We start from the raw sequence: 17,195 nt of genomic DNA, 5'->3' as shown, positions 1-17,195 counted from the left end.
TGAAATTAATGGTAGGGAAATTTGGTGGGTTCTGTAAGGGCCATGCAATTTTTATCCTCCACCTAACACCAAACCCCCGCCCCCACCACCAGATTTTCTTTCTGCCCTCCGCCCAGATGATGTTTAATGCCTATTTGATGATGGTGAAAATCTACCCCAACTAATTTATTTAATGAGTGACAATGAATATATTTCATAATCAACTTTATTGTCATTGTTAGTGCACAAGTGCAGTACAACGAAATGTAGGCTTGTGGCTCCCGAGAGTGTACATTTAGATTAAGACATTTAAACATTCAACATACATTTGGCTTGTAATACATTAACATAAACATAACCATAATAAAGTGCATTGGCAGATGTGCAGGCTTTAGAGTTTATTTGTGGAGTTCAGTAGGATGACAGCCCTGGGAAAGAAGCTGTTCCTAAATCTGGTCGTACGGGTGCGAATGCATCTGTAGCGTCTCCCAGATGGCAGGAGGGCGAACAGACTGTGGGTAGGGTCTTTGATGATGGACCGTGACCTCCGTAAACAGCGTTTCTGGTATATGTGCTCTATGGTCGGTAGCCGGGTGCCGGTAATGCGTTGGGCAGTTTTGACTACCCGCTGCAGGGCTTTCCGGTCATAGTAGCTACAGCTGCCATACCATACTGTGATACAGTTCGTCAGGATGCTCTCTATTGTGCAGCGGTAAAAGTTAGAGAGGATCAGGGGTGACAGGTAGAAATTCTTATGAAGTGTTTCACAATGTAGTATTTAATGTAGACAGTATATATGAGAATTTAAAATCAATTTAATTTCCAGGAGTTTTACAGTTTACTACTTTTGTTCTGGAGCTGTTGGAAAGTAGTGATTACCATAAGGATAGAACAGTCTGGATGGTGCTACAATCGGAGTATTTTGTTGTAATTATATGTGTGAGGGTGGAATGTAGAATTTCTCTCCAGACTTGTACTATAATTTTGAAGTACAAGTTGTAAATGAATAAGGAACACTGCAGTTAGATTAATATCCTGAGGGAAAAGTGGAATATAACAGGATCTCTATGGTGCTTGAGAGGATTTTTAGAATGGGAGGATACTACTGGGATAAAAGATATGCAGCAGAGCTGTGAGCACAGAACTGGGTGAAGATAGAGTTGGGTGAATCTGCTAAATGGAGTGGCAATAGGAATTTGGTGAGAGTGGGACTTCACTAGTAAGTAGTGGGTGAGCAGTACAGATACTGTGTTGTTATCAAACTGAACTTTAGCCCAGTTTTTTTACTTTAAAACTTTTCTTTAAACTGGAAGTCAGTGGCAGTTAACAGCCAATCGGCTTTAAGTGGGTCCCTGACTAGCTGTTAATTATTGTGGCTGGCAGTTGACTTGTGTTCCAAAAAGGTATATTAGAGGGCTATCTGCTGCGAGCACAGCACTGGGTGATGACAGAATATATATATTATATTAAATATATTATATATATAATATATATATATGGCGTCCTTAATGTAATAAAACATCCCAAGGCGCTTCACAGGAGCGTTATAAAACAAAATTTGACACCGAGCCACATAAGGAGATATTAGTGCAGTTGAGAGGTAGGTTTTAAGGAGCGCCTTAAAGGAGGAAAGAGAGGTAGGGAGGTTTAGGGAGGGAGTTCCAGAGCTTAGGACCTTGGCAGCTGAAGGCACGGCCACCAATGGTGGAAAGATTGAAATTGGGGATGCACAAGAGGTCAGAATTAGAGGAGTGTAGATATTTCGGAGGGCTATGGGCAACATTCGGTATAAACTGCGCGGCCGTGCAGCCCGGGGCCAGCTTTTCCTATATTAAAGTTTGCGCATGCGCCACCCTGTGAATGGGTGGTGCAGCCCCTTAAAGGGGCCACGCACACAAAAGAAAATTACGGGAACATTGGTTGTGGGACTGTAGGAGATTACAGAGAAAGGGAGGGACAAGGCCATGGAGGGATTTGAAAACAAGGATGAGTAATTTAAAATTGAAGTGTTGCTTAATCGGGGGCCAATGTAGGTCAGCGAGCACAGGGGCGATGGGTGAACGGGACTTGGTGTGAGTCAGGATAGGGGCAGCGGAGTTTTGGATGACCTCAAGTTTACGGAGGGTAGAACGTGGGAGGCTGGCCAGAAGTACATTTGAATAGTCAAGTCTAGTGGTAACAAAGGCATGGATGAGGGTTTCACCAGTAGATGAGCTGAGGTAGAGACGGAGTCAGGTAATGTTCCAGAGGCGGAAATTGGCCTTAGTGATGGTGAGGATATGCGGTCAGAAGCTCATCTTGGAGTCAAATATGATACCAAGGTTGTGAACAGTCTGTTTCAGCCTCAGACAGTTGCCAGGGAGAGGGATAGAGTTGGTGGCTAGGGAATGGAGTTTGTGGTGGGGACCAAAGACATTGGCCCTGAAATTGTGGTCGGAGGTGTACGCCTCTGACCCGCAAAATATTTCCACATCCACCTACTGTCGTCCAATCTGCGGAGAGTTTGGGTCTCGGGCCTCCATACGTATGGCAGCGGAAAGGCCCATGGATTCCAGGGATGCAGGCGGTTCGGAAGTGTCCCTGGGATCATGTGGGCCTGTTCCTCCAATAAGAAAGGAGGATTCCATTGCTGTCATTTATGAACAGAATATCTTAATGACACGCAATGGAATCTCCAAATAATTAAACAATTTAGACAATTCTAATAAACATAAATGTTCTGAATTTCAATTTTATTCATAATGCCCTTCATTACATCAAATACAATTAAAAAAATTAATTTTTTGAAAAATCAGTTTAACCATTTTAATCCGGGCCAATATTTGCATAAACTAATTTTAGTGTTTGTGCATTTTTTATGATTAAGGGAGGATAGGAGGGCAGTGAACTCAGAGGAGAGAGAGCTTGATGAATATAGATGGAGGTTGAAAGCACCGAGGATAAGTTGTCACTCGGTGCAGAGCCTGAGGAAGGAAAGCAGTGAAGGTATCTCGGTGAGAAAATGTTTATGGTACTTGGGTGGGCGATAGAGAACGAGGATTTTAAATGAGGTGAGAGGGATGGAATCAAGGTGAGATGCTCAAAGGAGGAGAAAGTGGCAGAGGAGTAGGTGGCAGACCAGGGTGTGATTTGGTGATAACGGCCACACCGCCACCACGACAGTCTGGGCGGGGCAAGTGGTGGAAGCAGGGAAGCTTGATTTAGGGGGAAGGTGTCATCACCCCTCAGCTAGGTTTCCATCAAAGCCATGCTATTAAAGCAATTATCCACAATAAGGTCATGGATGGCAAGGGCCTTGTTCACAAGTGAATGGACTTTCTGGAGGGAGATGCGGAGGGGGCGGTGATCGCTAATCCGCAGCAGAGTCTACAGGGTCAGCGCTGGGAGGGGTGAGTTGGACGGGGAGGAGATGGCAAGATTAGCCCCCAGCGGGCATGCTGGGCGGGAAGATCAGCGAGAGAGTAGGATGGGGCAGTTGGAGTTGCTGCTCGTAAGGAGGCAGTGACGAGTGACTCGATGGGCCCTTCGGAGGATGCCAAGAGGCACAGAGGGAAGCTGTAGGTTTATCTAAAGAGGGAATCCAGCCTGGGACGGTGGCAGGAGAGTAGGAAGGTCGAGGAGTACGAAGGGTTAGGGTAGGGATTTGGGAGAGCAGAGTTTCTGGGAGGGGAGAAATGAAAGGCGGCATGACGACAGGAGAGAGGGGTCTAAGGGGGTAAAGAGAAAAGAAGTAAAAAAGGGGGAGAAAAAAGTGGAAAAAGAAGTGACGGGCTTGGGTCTGGAGCAGCAGTCAAAATGTGCACGCGAATGGACACGGAAAACTCAAGTTACATAGGTCTGGTTACGGAGCAATTATTAGGATACATATATCCTGGTAATAACAGGAAATAGATAGGAGACAGTAGGAGGGAGCCCAGAGTCATTGAGAAAAGCAGAGAGCAGGCATAGTTGGGCAATGGGCAGTAACAGTTTAAACTAGTTGAAATATAGTGGCGGCGGGAATTTGGTGAAAGTGGGAATTAGGTACAGAGGCAGAAGGAGGTGCTGAGTAATTTAAACCAAGGGGCAACAGTAAATAAGTAAATAATCAGAGTAATTAGTTATATCTAAGGGGAGAGAATACCAACATTAAAAGGGATCCAAAGTGCATTAAATAAAAATCTGGTATACATAAATAAATAAATAAATAATAAATAGGATTAAGGGGATAGAAAGACTTCCATTTTTTATAGCCCCTTTCACGACCTCAGGTCATCTCAAAGCGCTTTACACCCAATGAAGTACTTTTGAAGTGTAGTCATTGTTGTAGGAAACTAAATGTAGGATACTTAAACTAAAAACATATTATAAACATAAATAGATAGACTGTTAAGCAAAATGATGGGACAGCTGAGACCCATTGCCTGCAACTCTTGTGCCATGTGGGAACTCTAGTTTGCTTCATGTGTCCTGGATAATCACATGTCCAGAAATTGTTTCCAGTTGCTCAAACTCAAGCTCAGGGTTTCTGAGCTTGAGGAACAGCTGGAGTTACTGCAGGGCATACGGGAGGCTGAGATGTTCCTGGAGCGCACGTTCCAGGAGGTGGTCATCCTGCAGCTGCAGAGAGTCCAGAAGCAGTAAGTGGGTGGCCATCCAGTAGGGTAGGAAGAGGCAAGCAGTGCAGGAATCCTCCAGGAGCGTGGCACTTTCAATCGGTTTTCAGTACTGAATACCAGTGAGGGTGATGACACCTTCGGGGAGTGCAGTCTAGAGCACTTCCACAGCACCATGGGGCAAATGGCTGCACAGGGGCACAGCAAAGTATAGAAATGCAGTGGTCATAAGAGATTTGATAGTCAGGGGGATAGACAGGCTTCTGCAACTAATTTGGGGTTTGTTTATGTTTTGGAGTAATGTATTATGTAATAATATAGTTAGCTGAGATTTAAATTCATTAACTTTTGACGTACATTGGCATTGAATTGATGAGAATCACCGACCAGATTGTATGGATCTGTGTCACTAAATTCTATAACAATAACCATTTTATTGCAGAATTGAAAATGATAGTTGTTGGCAAACGACTGGATGCCAGATACGATTGGATAATGAAAAGCTGGACGTCATTACCGTATATTCTCAGGGATGGTGGAGATGGATGTAATATTTCCTCCGAAGTAAAAGGTGCCGTGGCTTTGGTCTCTGACGAAGGGAGCTGTTCGTACTTTACAAAGGTACTGCTTAAAATTATTTCTTCTTGTAAGATTCTTTATTGAGTGTGTTTGTGTTTGTGTTCCCAACTGTATCCCTGGGCACAAAGCAGAGCTTTTGAATTACAGTACTTTGAGTAACTCAAGATCCCCTTTTTAATGGAATAATGGTTAACTTCGCATTGAATGACATTAGCTGTGCAGAAATTCTGATAAATTTACGCCAGTAGTTGCAGATTCTATCTTGCATGATTTATGGTAGTCTGTTAACTGATGTTATGGTTCCTAAAAAATAAAGGCCAGTGGTAATGATTACAAATTGCAAATATGCAGGCAGGGTGTTGCAATGGTTAACCCCAGTTAACTACAGAACAGAATAAATTGTTCACAAAAACAGTGCTGTAATTATAAATCTTTTACCAGAACAAAAATTCTGTTCATGTCCTTTTAATGATTAAAAAAAAATACAAGAACTGTTGAAGATTTTGCCACCATCTAGTTCTGCTGACATATGTGGGTCTCTTTAAACCTTCTTATTATTTTGCCTCTTGTATTTTGGATCACTCACAAGCAAGAGTTCCAACTCTCCAAGCCTTGAAGAACATCTATCCTTGCCTTGAAGTCTAGGAACGGTTTCAGTAATGTGCTTGATTGGTAATTGCTATTAGTTACTGGATTGTCTTGTGCCTTAATAAGGACTCCAGACTTCAAAAGCAATAGAGCCTGTGAGACCTCATTTAAAGTTCAAAATATGAAACAAATGTATTAAATAAACAATGAACAAGTGAACAGTCTAACTACAATATACAATTATATATTTACAGTGGAACATCTTTATCGACCTCCTCGAATCGATAAACGAACAAACTCTAGGATATTTTCCTAGAAATTTGTCCGTGCAGCACACGTTTCTCAGGCGCTAAGTGGCCTCCTAATCCTCCAATATGAAGGGCAGGAGGCGCAAGTTCATTATTGGGAAGTGCACCGCCCGCCATACTGGAAAAGGCCCAAAAATCGGCGTGCAATGCCCATGCCTAAAACGTTGTCTATGCAAATAAGGGGCATAATGCCTGTTTGAGGCTCCCACCTTTGGCAGCTGGCTGCATCCAGAAAACCAGGCCTACAGGGACTGCCTCTTGGGTCGCAACCAACAAGGTAAGTTTTTAAAATGTACTTACCTGAATGTGGAGCCAGGGGAGCAGAAGTACTCCTCCTGACCCCACATTCAAGGAAGGCGGACCGTCATCGGACAGTGATTTCCTCTCCCCACTCCGATCGCCGCTGCTCCGCCCTCCGTACTCCATCGCTCCCCTTCCTAATGGACACTGATTTCCATCCCCGTCCCCCCTCTCCATCGATCGCTGCCGCTCCCCTGATCTCAGTGGTGGCTTCCGCGTCAGGCCAAAGCTGCTGGTAACAGCAGCCAGGAGATGCCCAGTAAGGTAAGTTTTTACATAATTTTTTAGTTTCCTTGTGGGCCAGGGGGATCAGGAGTGCTTCTTCAGGCTCCACAAGGAAACCTAGGGCCACCTACGCCCTGGGCTTTCCTTGACTAGGAATCTCCTCCTGGATTCTGATGAACTTACCTTGTGCTGGGGACCGTTTCCACGGGTCCCTGGGTGCAGTCTCCTGCTGCCCAAATTGCTGCTCCCGCCCTCCGCCCAAACAGACGTCCTTGAGGGAGTTGAATCTTGCATATTTAAGTGAGGCTCGGGAGCTAAAATCTCTCCGGGCCTCAGCATGCGAGCTTGTTGCATGACTTGGCACCCCCATACACTGATCTTGCCCCGAGTTAAAATCAAGGCCTATAGTATTTTTTATTCAGCCAGGAATTCCAAAATGTCAGTTTCTTCTGAGATTTCTCACAGTGCCAATCCTGAGAGAAAGCTAATGTTTTTGCTTGAGCCATAGGATATATCCAACTATCTCTCAGGTCAGATAGGGCCTGGAAGAGTAAATCGGAACATCCTGTGTTTTGGATAACTGAGCTCTGAGATTCATAAAAGAATTGCCATTCAACTGAACTAATCTTTGAAGTCTGTAAATATTTGAAAATTGTGTGTTAGACTTCCTTGAACCTGTTACCAGAGAGACTGCAACACAGTTTGCAGCATTGCATTGGGATAGACCAGATGCACACTTCTGACTATTAAAATCGCTCTGTGCAATGACCTAGTTTTAAAGGAGCAGCTACCAAAATACCACTGGATAAAAATACATCATTTTTGTCATCAGCTGCAAGAAGTAAAGTTCATGTATCAGATTTAAATATTTCACAGCTTTTTTTTTTTACACAGCACAGCTTTTCAAGCTCATCTTTTGACTAACATTCTGTATTACATAAAATTTTACAGAAATTACAACACGGAAACAGGCCGTTTGGCCCAACTAGTACATGTTGGTGCTTATCCTCCAATTGAGCATTAATGTGGATCCCATGTGCCCACTCTGTTCCCATATCCCTTTCCTTCAGCTTTTGTTTTTAAATGTTGACATTGAAGCAGAAACAATCACTAACTCTGGTAGTCTCTGGTAACAGCCTCACAACGCTCTGTGGAAAAAAAAAAAAAGTTTCTCCTACTCCCTGCTCTAAATCTATTACATTTAATCTGTCCCCTTGGTTTACACCCCTCAATCACTGTAAAGCCTGTTTTGACTCTGTCCCATTCCTTCATAATTGTAGACACCTGTATCAAACCACTCCTTAAACTCTGTCCTAACAAAGACAGCCCCAATTTTTTATGTCTTTATCTGTATTTCTTTATACCAGGCAGCATCTGAGTGAATCTGCGCTGGGCAGTTTCTCAGAGTGTAATGAAAACAGAAAATGCTGGAAATAATCAGTAGGTCAGGCAGCATCTGTGGAGAGAGAAACAAAGTTAACAGGCTCGATTTTAATGAAGGAGGCGGGTTGACGGCGGGCCCGCTGCTTGGTGTCTTCCGGACCCGCTCCTGGTTGCCGCCGCCCCACAGATCAGATTTTAGGTTGATTGGCCTCGTTGCGGCCGACGTGCGGGTCCCTCCAGGCAATTGGTTGCAGAGTGTCAGATTCTCGCCTCTGATGACGCATTGTTTCAGTAAAGATTTAAAGGAGCCATGTCCCCTTTGCAGAAGCATTAGCTTTTTTCTGTTAAAGGTGCTGGCTGCTGCAGGAATGGCAGCACCAAAAACTTAGGCTGCACCCAGGTTCAATGAGGGCTCCCTCCATGCTCTTGTGGAGGGAGTTATAGGACGTCAGGAGGTCCTCTTCCCTGGAAACAGAAGGAGGAGGCCTCCTCAGCAAAGCAAGGCAGCTTGGCTGGAAATTGCTGAGGAGGTGAGCTCGAGATCTGTGTGCAGACGCACATGGGTTTAGTGTCGAAAAAGGATTAATGATCTGCTGAGATCACCTAAAGTGTGGCCTCTCTGTTCTGGGAAATGGAAGTTCAAGAGAGAGGGCTCAGGGTAATTTCCATTTGGAATGTTGGTGGTGACACTGAGCGCAAACCACCGTTTATTGGACAGATGATGCCTGGGGTTTTGAGAATGTCAGACTTATACTCATCTCCATGTGCCAGCCACCTGTGGTTGAAGCGTAAGCTTACTTGAATCTGGCATGGATGAGTGCATCCCTTGCCTGACGGCCAGCAATGTGGTCGCATGCTGCTGGATTGGCCACATCCGGCCCCGCAAGGTGTCGCTCCTCGTTCTCGTCCTCTTCCTCTTCCTCATCCTCTTCCTCTTCTTCCAAGGAGGCTGTGTGCTGAGCCACTTGTTCATCTGGCAGCACTAAGCCGCGCTGCTGTGCGTTGTTGTGCAGGGCACAGCAGACGACGATGATGCTGGACACCCTGGCTGGTGCGTACTGCAAGGCTCCACCAGATCTGTCCAGGCATCGGAAGTGCATTTTGAGCAAGCCGATGTTTTGCTCAATGATGCTTCTGGTGGCAATGTGGCTGACATTGTACCGCTCCTCAGCTTCGTTTGATGGCCTCCTCATCGGTGTCATGAGCCATATTTTCAGGGGATAGCCCTTGTCGCCAAGTAGCCATCCGGAAAGGTGGGTTGGCGGATGGAAGAGCTGAGGCACAGTAGACTGGCGCAGGATGAAGGAGGCATGGCAACAGTCAGGGTACTTAGCGCAAACATGCATGATGATCTTCCTGTGGTTACACACCAGCTGGACGTTCAGGGAGTGGAATCCCTTGTAGTTGACAAATATAGCTGGGTTGTGATAGGGGGCCCTTATGGCTACATGTGTGCAGTCAATAACGCCCTGCACCATTGGCAAGCCTGCCATATTGGCAAAGCCAACCGCACACGCCGTCACACTTGGGCCATCCGTGGAGAAGTGGATATAATTGTACGCCTTTGCAAAGAGGGCATAGGTAACCTGTAACACCAGCTGGGCGCAAGTGTGAGCGGCTGACTGGGAGATGCCGCTGATGTCTGCAGCTGATCCCTGGAAGGAGCCCGAAGCAAAGAAGTTGAGTGCGGTGGTGACTTTGACAGACACTGGTAAGGAGTGTCCACACACTCCTCTGGGCTCCAGGTGTTGGTGCAGCATTGCGCAGATGTCAGCGACTACATCTTTCAAAAGTTTCAACCTCCTTTGGCACTGCTGCTCAATCATGTTGAGGAAGCTGATCCTCTGCCTGTAAACCCTGTGTTGGGGGTATCTCCTGCAGCGAGGTGCAGCCCTGCGCTGAGGCCCTCTGCCCTGTGCATCATCAGGTGGGTGAGGAGGAGGTTGGCGCTCCTGGTGCTGGTGCTGCTGTTGTGGCTGGCTGTGGTGCTGCCGCGGCTGCTCTTCCTCCGAATCTGCCGACCAGGATGAGAGGATGTAACTGTTTCCCATCCCGCTGCTATAGATTTCAGTTGAGGCAAGAAGCTTGCAAGTTCTGACGAAGAGTCTTCGACCTGAAACGTTAACTCTGTTTCTCCCTCCACGGATGTTGCCTGGCCTGCTGAGTTTTTCCAGCGTTTTCTGTTGTTATAGCACACACTCAAAGTGGCCTGAAGTTATTCCAATCCGGTCACACTGCAGATGGGTGTCAGCTTGAACAGACACAAAGGTCAGTAGATTTGCAAAGTCTTATCCTAAACATCCAACAACAAAGTTGTTGCATTTGAATGTCAGCCATGTTACAGGAGCACTTTTAAACTGCTGCACCAATGACTACAATTCATGTCCTTGAGAAACTCGTCTCCTTGCAATTGGCGTGTTTCTGGCAAGACGGGAAACAGGAGCCAGAAGCACGAAAATCAGAAACTAGTATAAAAATAGGATTAGCAAGGCAGTTAACAGGGGAGCAGCTGACCTGACACTCTCAAAAATTGCATGGGGGCGGGAAGGAGGCGGGTTCGCAGCCCGACACCATTTTTTCCGACCCGCTTCCTCAGGGCTATTAAAATCAAGCCCAACGTTTCAGGTCAATGACCCTTTCTATTGCCTTAAATACCCTACCTATATTGGCCTTACTAAGGTTTTATACAGATTCACCATTACATATCAATTTTTATATTATATACCTCTTGACATAAAGAAAGCTAATGGAATACAATGTTTTATGGCCTTACCACTTCAGGTGTTGTCTTTAATGTCTTGTGAACCTGAATTCCCCAAATCCTCCTGCTCTTCCACATCACCAAACCGTCACCGATTTAAAGCAGGGATTCTGAACCTTTTTGCTTCTGAGGCCCCCTCCCATATTATAAAAATTTAATGGACCCCCTGTAACACAAACCAACAACAACTTGTATTTATATAGTGTCTTTATCGTAGTAAAATATCCCAAGTCGCTTCACAGGAGCGTTATCAAACAAAATTTGACATCGAGCCACATAAGGAGATAGTAGATCAGATCAGGTAGGTTTTAAGGAGCGTCATAAAGGAGGAAAGAGGCGGTGAGGTTTAGGGAGGGAATTCTAGACCTTAGGACCTAGGCAGCTGAAGGCACGGCTGCCAATGGTGGAATTATTTAAAATCAGGGATGCTCAAGAGGCCGTAAATGCAGAAGCGCAGATTTCTCGGAGGGTTGTAGTGCTGGAGGAGATTAGAGATAGGGAGAGGCGAGGCCATGGATGGATTTGAAAACTTATACAATTAAACATATAGGGGGAAAAATTTGGTTGTTTTGCGCCTCCCGGGGCGCAAAGCAACTAGCGCCCGGACGCAGTGCCTTCGACGCCATCTGCGAAATTCAGCCGGGAGGTTAGCGGCGGCAGTAACCATTAGTGCCTTGTGGCACTGCGCCGCCGGCGATGACTTCATCGCTGTGCGCAGCGCCCTGGCCACGATCTTCGGAGGCGCCCCCTGTCTTGCCACTGGACGCTATGTCCAACGGGGTCAGGGGGGCCTACCTGTTGCCGGGGCGGCGCTAGTTAAAGGGGAGGTGGCAGGCGGCCATTTTTGTTGCTGGCCGCCTGCCAGCACCTGCCTCCGTTGCTGCCCCCGGCCCCCATGAAGCCCCTCCGCAGGGTGTTGGCTGCTCTCTGTGAGCCCGGCACTCCTCTTGACTGCCAGGCTCGTTTGCTGGCACTCCCGATCCCTGGTGGCCCAGCTGGGCGCCGGGACATGCTGCGCCAGGCCCCTCCCTTTTAAAAAGGGGAGGAAGGCCTGCAGTACCGCGGCACGTGATATTGCCTCACAGCGCCCCAAGAGGGACGCGGGGCGCTTCCAGTAGCGCCCCTCCTCCCTCTCGGGGCGCTACCTGGGACGATCGGCCGCGGGGCGCTAATTTTTTCGGGGCGCTAAAAGTAGACTTTGGGACTATGGTTAGGGTTTTACAGTTAGCAATTGGGTTTTGGGATTACGTTAGTGTTTCGGGTTAGGATTTCATGGTTACGGGTCAGGGTTAGGGATCGAGATTACAGTTACGATGTTAGGTTTAGGTTTGGGGATACCAAAGCTTGCAGAGGCACTCTGGAAGGTATGGGGAGCTGGCCCTAACTGTGACCATTTCCCTTTATTTTCAGATGCTCCCTGACCAGTCACCATTTCTCCATCATTTACAAATGCTCCCTGACCATTCAACGTTTCTCCTTCATTTACAGACGCTCCCTGAGAGTTCCCAGCACTTGCTGTTGCTTCCGGAGTTAGCACTTGCACTGTGATGGGGTGAACCCGGGAACCGGTCCTCCGGGGTTTATTAACCCACACCTTCCAGACTTCTTACTTGCTGCGTTTTCACCAGCCAGCACCCCCCGCGCATGATCAGCTCACACTGCCCGGGTAATTGATGTGAGCTCCAGACCAATAGGAAGAGGGACTGGAGGACCAAGCAGGTCCGCCAACCAGTTGGAGTGTTTGAGGGACGGGATGTTGTGTAAAATCTGGTTATTTTTGGCGGAGCCCTTAAAACTTGCTCACAGACCCCTAGGGGGCTGCGGACCCCCAGTTGAGAAACTCTGATTTAAAGTATAATTCATAGAATCATAGAAAAATTACGATACAGAAGCAGGCCATTCGACCCATCGTGTCCATGCCGGTCGGAAAAGAGCTACCCAGCCTAATCCCACCTTTCAGCACTAGGCCCGTAGACCTGTAGGTTGCAGCTCTTCAAATGCACATCCAAGTACTTTTTAAATGTGATGAGGGTTTCTGCCTCTACCACCCTTTCAAGCAGTGAGTTCCAGACCCCCACCACCCTCTAGGCTAATTTTTCTTTCTTAATCTCCCCTCTAATCCTTCTACCAACTACTTTAACTCTATGCCCCCTGGTTTTTGACCCCTCTGCTAAGGGAAATAGGTCCTTCCTATCCACACCATCATTATTTTATACATCTCAATTAAATCTCCCCTCAGTCTTCTCTGTTCCAAGGAAAACAACCCCAGCCTATCCAATCTTTCCTCATAGGTAAAATTCTCCATTCCTGGCAACATCCTCGTAAATCTCCTCTGCACCCTCTCCAGTGCAATCACATCCTTCCTGTAATGTGGTGACCAGAACTGCACGCAGTACTCAAGTTGTGGCCTAACCAGTGTTGTATACAGTTCTAGCATAATCTCCCTGCTCTTATATTCTATGCTTTGGCTAATAAAGGAAAGCATTCCATATGCCTTTTTAACTACTTTATCGACTTGTCCTGCTACCTTTAAGGATCTGTGGACATACACTCCAAGGTCCCTCTGTTCCTCCACACCTCGCAGTATCCTCCCATTAATTGTTTATTCCCTTGCCTTGTTGCCCCTCCCCAAATGCATTACCTCACACTTTTCTGGATTGAATTCCATTTGCCACTTTTCTGCCCAACTGACCAGTTCATCAATATCTTCCTGCAGTCTAAAGCTTTCCTCCTCACTGTCAACCACACAGCCAATTTTTGTATCATCTGCAAATTTCTTTATCATGCCCCCTACATTTAAGTCTAAATCATTAATATATACTACAAAAAGTAAGGGACCGAGTACTGAGCCCTGTGGAACCTCACTGGAAACAGCCTTCCAGTCCCAAAAGCTCCCCTCAGCTATTACCCTTTGCTTCCTGCCACTGAGCCAATTTTGGATCCAATTTGCCAATCTCCCTTGGATCCCATGGGCTTTTACTTTTTTGATCAGCCTGCCATGTGGGACCTTGTCAAAAGCCTTGCTAAAATCCATCAAACGCACTGCCCTCATCGACCCTCCTTGATACCTCCTCAAAGAATTCAATCAAGTTAGTCAGACATGACCTTCCCTTAACAAAACCATGCTGACTGTCCTTGATTAATCTGTGTCTTTCTAAATGAAGGCTTATACTGTCCCTCAGAATTGATTCCAGTAATTTGCTCACCACCGAGGTTAAACTAACTGGCCTGTAATTGCTCGGTTTATCCCTTCCTCCCTTTTTAAACAATGGTACAACGTTAGCAGTTCTCCAATCCTCTGGCACCACTCCTGTAGTCAGGGAGGATTGGAAAATGTTGGTCAGAGCCTCAGCAATTTCCTCCCTTGCTTCTTTTAATAGCCTCGGATATATTTCATCTGGCCCTGGCGATTTATCTACTTTCAAGGATGCAAAACCCCTTAATACTTCCTCTCTTACTATGTTTATCCCGTCCAATATTTCACCATCTTCCTCCTTAACTTCAACGTCGGCAATTATTGCCTCAAATTTATTAAGATTGAATTCCGCCGGACACTTTTTTGCCTATTCCTCCATCTTATCAATTTCCTCTTCCAGCTTCCTTTCATCCTCATAATTATTTAGTATGTCTCCTATTTTCGGATACTCTGCAAATTCAGACACCACTCCCACTAGCCCTATATCCAAATCATTGATGTACACAGTGAACAGAAGCAGCCCCAGAACAGACCCCTGTGGAATATTATTACCTACTTTCAATCTATGTTGGCTGCTTCTAATTATTTTCTCTTTATCTTTAATTAAAGATTCCCAAATTTCCTCCAGCACAGATGTTTAAGCAACTAGCATATAATTACATAGGATTACAAAGGATACACGGCATTGAAACAGGCCATTCGGCCCAACCAGTCCATGCCAGCATTTATGCTCCACACGAGCCTCCTCCTGTCTTTCCTCATCTAAATCTATCAGCATAACCCTCTATTCCTTTTTCCCTCATATGCTTGTCCAGCCTCCCCTTAAATGCATCTATTCGCTTCAACCATTCCCTGTGGTAGTGAGTTCCACATTCTCACCACCCTTTGGGTAAAGAAGTTTCTTCTGAATTGCCTATTTGATTTCTTGGTGACTATCTTATATTGCTGGCCTCTAGTTATGCTCTTCCCCACAAGTGGAAACATTCTCTCTCTATCCACACTATCAAAACCTTTCCTAATTTTAAAGACCTCTATTAGGTCACCCCTCAGCCTTTTTTCAAGAGAAAAGAGACCCAGCCTGTTCATCCTTTCCTGATATGTATATCCTCGCATTTCTGGTATCATCTTTGTAAATCTTCTCTGCACTCTCTCCAGTGCCTCTATATCCTTTTTATAATATGGCGCCCAGAATACACGCAGTACTCTAAGTGTGGTCTAACTAAGGTTAGCATATCTTCCCTACTTTTCAATTCTATCCCTCTAGAAATAAACCCTAGTGCTCGGTTTGCTTTTTTTTATGTGTCGCACCTTTTAGTGATTTGTGTATTTGTACTCCGAGATCCCTTTGTTCCTCTACCCCACCGAGACTCGCACCCTCCAAGTGATAAGTGACCTCCCAATTCTTCCTACCAAAATGTAATACCTCACATTTATCTGTGCTGAACTTAATTTGCCAATTATATGCCGATTCTGCAAGTTTATTAATGTCCCCCTGTAATTTGTTAAAGTCCTCCTCAGTATTGACTATCCCTCCCCAATTTGGTGTCATCTGCAAATTTAGAAATTGTGGTTTTGATTCCAAAGTCTAAATCGTTAATGTAAATTGTGACCAACCGTGATCCCAGCACTGTTCCACTACCCACCTTCTGCCACTGTGAATAGCTACCCGTTACTCCTACTCTCTGCTTTCTGTCCTGATTCCAGCCAGCAATCCATTCTGCTACTTGTCTCCTGACTCTGCATTCTCTGACCTTATTCATTAGTCTATTATGGGGTACCTTATCGAAGGCCTTTTGAAAATCCAGATAAATTACATCTACTGCATTACCATTGTCTACTCTCTCTGTTACCTTGTCAAAAAATTCAATAAGGTTGGTCAAGCAAAACTTTCCCTTTTGAAATCCATGCTGACTATTCATTATTATATTTTTGGTTTCTAGGTGTTCTTCTATTTTCTCCGTTAGTAGGGATTCCATTATTTTTCCAACCACCGATGTTAAGCTGACTGGTCTATAATTCCCTGGACATGTTCTATTCCCCTTCTTAAATATCAGTATTAAGTTAGCTATCCGCCAGTCCTCTGGCGCTACACTTTTTTCTAACGAATTATTAAATACTAGCTAAAGTGCCCGGCGGTGCCGAAGGTCTTTTGAGGGCATGTTGTTGTTGGAAGAGAGAGAGAGAGAGCGACTGGGGGGGGGGGGGGGAGAGAGAGAGAGAGCGACTGGGGGGGAAGAGAGAGCGACTGGGGGGGAAGAGAGAGAGCGACTGGGGGGGAAGAGAGAGAGCGACTGGGGGGGAAGAGAGAGAGCGACTGGGGGGGAAGAGAGAGAGCGACTGGGGGGGAAGAGAGAGAGCGACTGGGGGGGAAGAGAGAGAGCGACTGGGGGGGAAGAGAGAGAGCGACTGGGGGGGAAGAGAGAGAGCGACTGGGGGGGAAGAGCGAGAGCGACTGGGGGGGTAGAGCGAGAGCGACTGGGGGGGAAGAGCGAGAGCGACTGGGGGGGAAGAGCGAGAGCGACTGGGGGGGGAAGAGCGAGAGCGACTGGGGGGGGGGAGAGCGACTGGGGGGGGAAGAGCGAGAGCGACTGGGGGGGGAAGAGCGAGAGCGACTGGGGGGGAAGAGCGAGAGCGACTGGGGGGGAAGAGCGAGAGCGCGACTGGGGGGGAAGAGCGAGAGCGTGACTGGGGGGGAAGAGCGAGAGCGCGACTGGGGGGGAAGAGCGAGAGCGCGACTGGGGGGGAAGAGCGAGAGCGCGACTGGGGGGGGAAGAGCGAGAGCGCGACTGGGGGGGAAGAGCGAGAGCGCGACTGGGGGGGAAGAGCGAGAGCGCGACTGGGGGGGAAGAGCGAGAGCGCGACTGGGGGGGAAGAGCGAGAGCGCGACTGGGGGGGAAGAGCGAGAGCGCGACTGGGGGGGAAGAGCGAGAGCGCGACTGGGGGGGAAGAGCGAGAGCGCGACTGGGGGGGAAGAGCGAGAGCGCGACTGGGGGGGAAGAGCGAGAGCGCGACTGGGGGGGAAGAGCGAGAGCGCGACTGGGGGGGAAGAGCGAGAGCGCGACTGGGGGGGAAGAGCGAGAGCGCGACTGGGGGGGAAGAGCGAGAGCGCGACTGGGGGGGAAGAGCGAGAGCGCGACTGGGGGGGGGAAGAGCGAGAGCGCGACTGGGGGGGAAGAGAGAGCGACTGGGGGGGAAGAGAGAGCGACTGGGGGGGAAGAGAGAGCGACGGGGGGAAGAGAGAGCGACTGGGGGGGAAGAGAGAGCGACTGGGGGGGAAGAGA

At 47.2% G+C, this 17,195-nt stretch overlaps 1 protein-coding gene across 3 annotated transcripts in view; it reads left to right on the top strand.

The window, feature by feature from the left end:
• ngly2 (N-glycanase 2) overlaps positions 1-17,195 on the top strand; it is a 334,241-nt gene that overhangs the window by 56,425 nt on the left and 260,621 nt on the right. For all 3 annotated transcript variants that reach the window (XM_085988341.1, XM_085988340.1, XM_085988339.1), the window contains exon 3: positions 5,017-5,195. In XM_085988341.1, the coding sequence (XP_085844467.1) occupies positions 5,017-5,195 (179 nt within the window). The remainder of the gene's footprint in view (positions 1-5,016; positions 5,196-17,195) is intronic.

Source organism: Somniosus microcephalus, chromosome 5 (genome assembly GCF_052327205.1).
Source record: "Somniosus microcephalus isolate GS21.2 chromosome 5, FLI_Smic_1.0, whole genome shotgun sequence".
In the NCBI taxonomy this organism is placed as follows: domain Eukaryota; kingdom Metazoa; phylum Chordata; class Chondrichthyes; order Squaliformes; family Somniosidae; genus Somniosus; species Somniosus microcephalus.
Note: the sequence above shows the minus strand (reverse complement) of the source record. Positions and strands in the feature narration are given on the sequence as shown.